Raw genomic sequence first — 2,148 nt, forward strand, 5'->3', positions numbered from 1 at the left:
CCTGTCCATTCCTAGGGGCACATTTATACTGACTTAATTATTCTAGATCCTTGGGGGCAGTACCTAGTAGCGTAATGTTGCCAACAATCAGGTTACAGATGAATACCAACCCACAAGCGAGGTGACTCTCTCTCGGCTAACTCATAAACAAATGGAAAATATAGGAAATGCGTCATTTCTCACAAACATGACACAATACCTCGTACAAACATAAAAAAATCACATTAGCCATCTTTCATACCTCGTATGGCTCATAGAGTACACTTAAAAGAGATTGCATAAGACCTCGTAAGAAAATATGTTAAATAAAGTTAATTCTTAAAAATACCGTAAATTTACATATACTAACTTGAATGAAAAATACGAAATGAATGACGAAATTCTTATGCAATTAACATACAATTACTTAAACCCACAAGAGAGAAACTCACTTTACGAGCTGGTTATTTAACGCTTAAATTCACAAATGAAATAAATTAATAAAATATTTACTCTACACTAGACCAGCTTCGTAAGAATATACATATATATATATATATATATATATATATATATATATATATATATATATATATATATATATATATATATATATATATATATATATATATATATATATATATTACAGTGATTCTGTATAATCAGGGAATATATATATTCTCTGATATTTTCAGGGAATGTGCATAATGTCTGATTCACTCAGAGGATATGTATATTCCCTGAAATTTTTAGTGAATATACATATTCCCTGATTGTTCGGCCTTATTATTATACAGAATCCCTGAATCGTGTTTGGTATGAAAGAACAATGAAATAAATAGCTGAAACGATAAACAAAGCCTTGTTTTCACAATGAAGACTTGAATGTAAACACAATGCAAACCACTGAACTAGCGAACCATGGTAGGAGTCCATCTAATTACCACCTTCCAACCCCGGTGCTATACCCCCCCCCCCCCTCAACACTACAAGGTTAGGCAAAGTTTAACTCACCAGTCATACGCCATCCTTCCTACTGCCAACACCATGGCAAATCCAACTGAGCGTGATATAGAAGCACATATTCTGGAAGAATTATTCCAAAGAAGTGAAGGAAAGAAATCTGTCTCGCTTCCAAAAGAACAGTATAATGAAATTATTTCAGAACTGACAGCAATTGACAAGTCAGGCAAAAAGACGCCTCATGAATACTACCTTCTGAAGAAGTATGAGATCCTCAAGTGTGGTGATGTTCTCAAGTTGATTAGAAGACGGACTGCCAATGAAGATCCTACCTATTTTGCTACATTGGAGGATACATTCGACATTATTAAGCGTGCTCATATTGCAACTGGCCACGGAGGGCGCAATAAGATGGTAAAGGAATTATCTAAAAAGTATGCCAACATTACCCATGATGCAATATCTATTTACAAATCACTGTGCATCGAATGTCAGCGTAAACGTAAGCAACCAACAACCAAAGGGACTGTTGTTCGACCTATTCTGACAAAGAACTTTGGCTCCAGATCACAAGTTGACCTTGTAGACATGCAGGCGATGAAGCAAGGCAACTATAAGTGGATAATAGTCTACCAAGATCACCTTACAAAGTTCTGTGTATTGAGACCTCTAACAAAACGTGCTGCAGAAGTTGCGTATCAGCTGTTGGATATTTTTCTTTTACTTGGTGCACCGGAAATTCTACAAAGTGACAACGGATCGGAGTTTACTGCTTGTGTTATTACAGAACTTAAGCTGGTTTGGCCTGATCTCGTAATGGTTCATGGAAAACCTAGACATCCTCAGAGCCAGGGGTCAGTTGAATGAGCAAACTGTGATATTAAAGATATGTTGGTAGCCTGGTTGAGGGATAATAATACAACAGACTGGACAGTTGGTTTAAAATTTGTGCAGTTTAAAGAAAACTCTAGCTACCATTCTGGCATTAGAAGGTCACCATTTGCTGCATTGTTTGGATCCGATGTAAAAGTAGGACTGACAACTTCAGCTCTTCCACATGATGTAATTCACCGTCTCCAAAGTGAGGACGATTTGCTGGCAGTAATTACGGAAGAAACAACTTCAGAAGAACCACCTGCTGTCGAACCAGTTACTGCTAAACCACCTGCTGTCGAACCAGTTACTGCTAAACCACCTGCTGTCGAA

At 37.0% G+C, this 2,148-nt stretch overlaps 1 protein-coding gene across 1 annotated transcript in view; it reads left to right on the forward strand.

Moving 5' to 3' along the window:
- LOC137656427 (KRAB-A domain-containing protein 2-like) overlaps nucleotides 1-1,809 on the forward strand; it is a 16,072-nt gene extending 14,263 nt beyond the window's left edge. Inside the window, exon 2 of the mRNA XM_068390607.1 lies at nucleotides 1,509-1,809. Coding sequence (XP_068246708.1) covers nucleotides 1,509-1,809 — 301 coding nt within the window. The remainder of the gene's footprint in view (nucleotides 1-1,508) is intronic.
- The last annotated feature ends 339 nt before the right edge of the window (nucleotides 1,810-2,148 follow it).

Source organism: Palaemon carinicauda, chromosome 17 (genome assembly GCF_036898095.1).
Source record: "Palaemon carinicauda isolate YSFRI2023 chromosome 17, ASM3689809v2, whole genome shotgun sequence".
In the NCBI taxonomy this organism is placed as follows: Eukaryota; Metazoa; Arthropoda; class Malacostraca; order Decapoda; family Palaemonidae; genus Palaemon; species Palaemon carinicauda.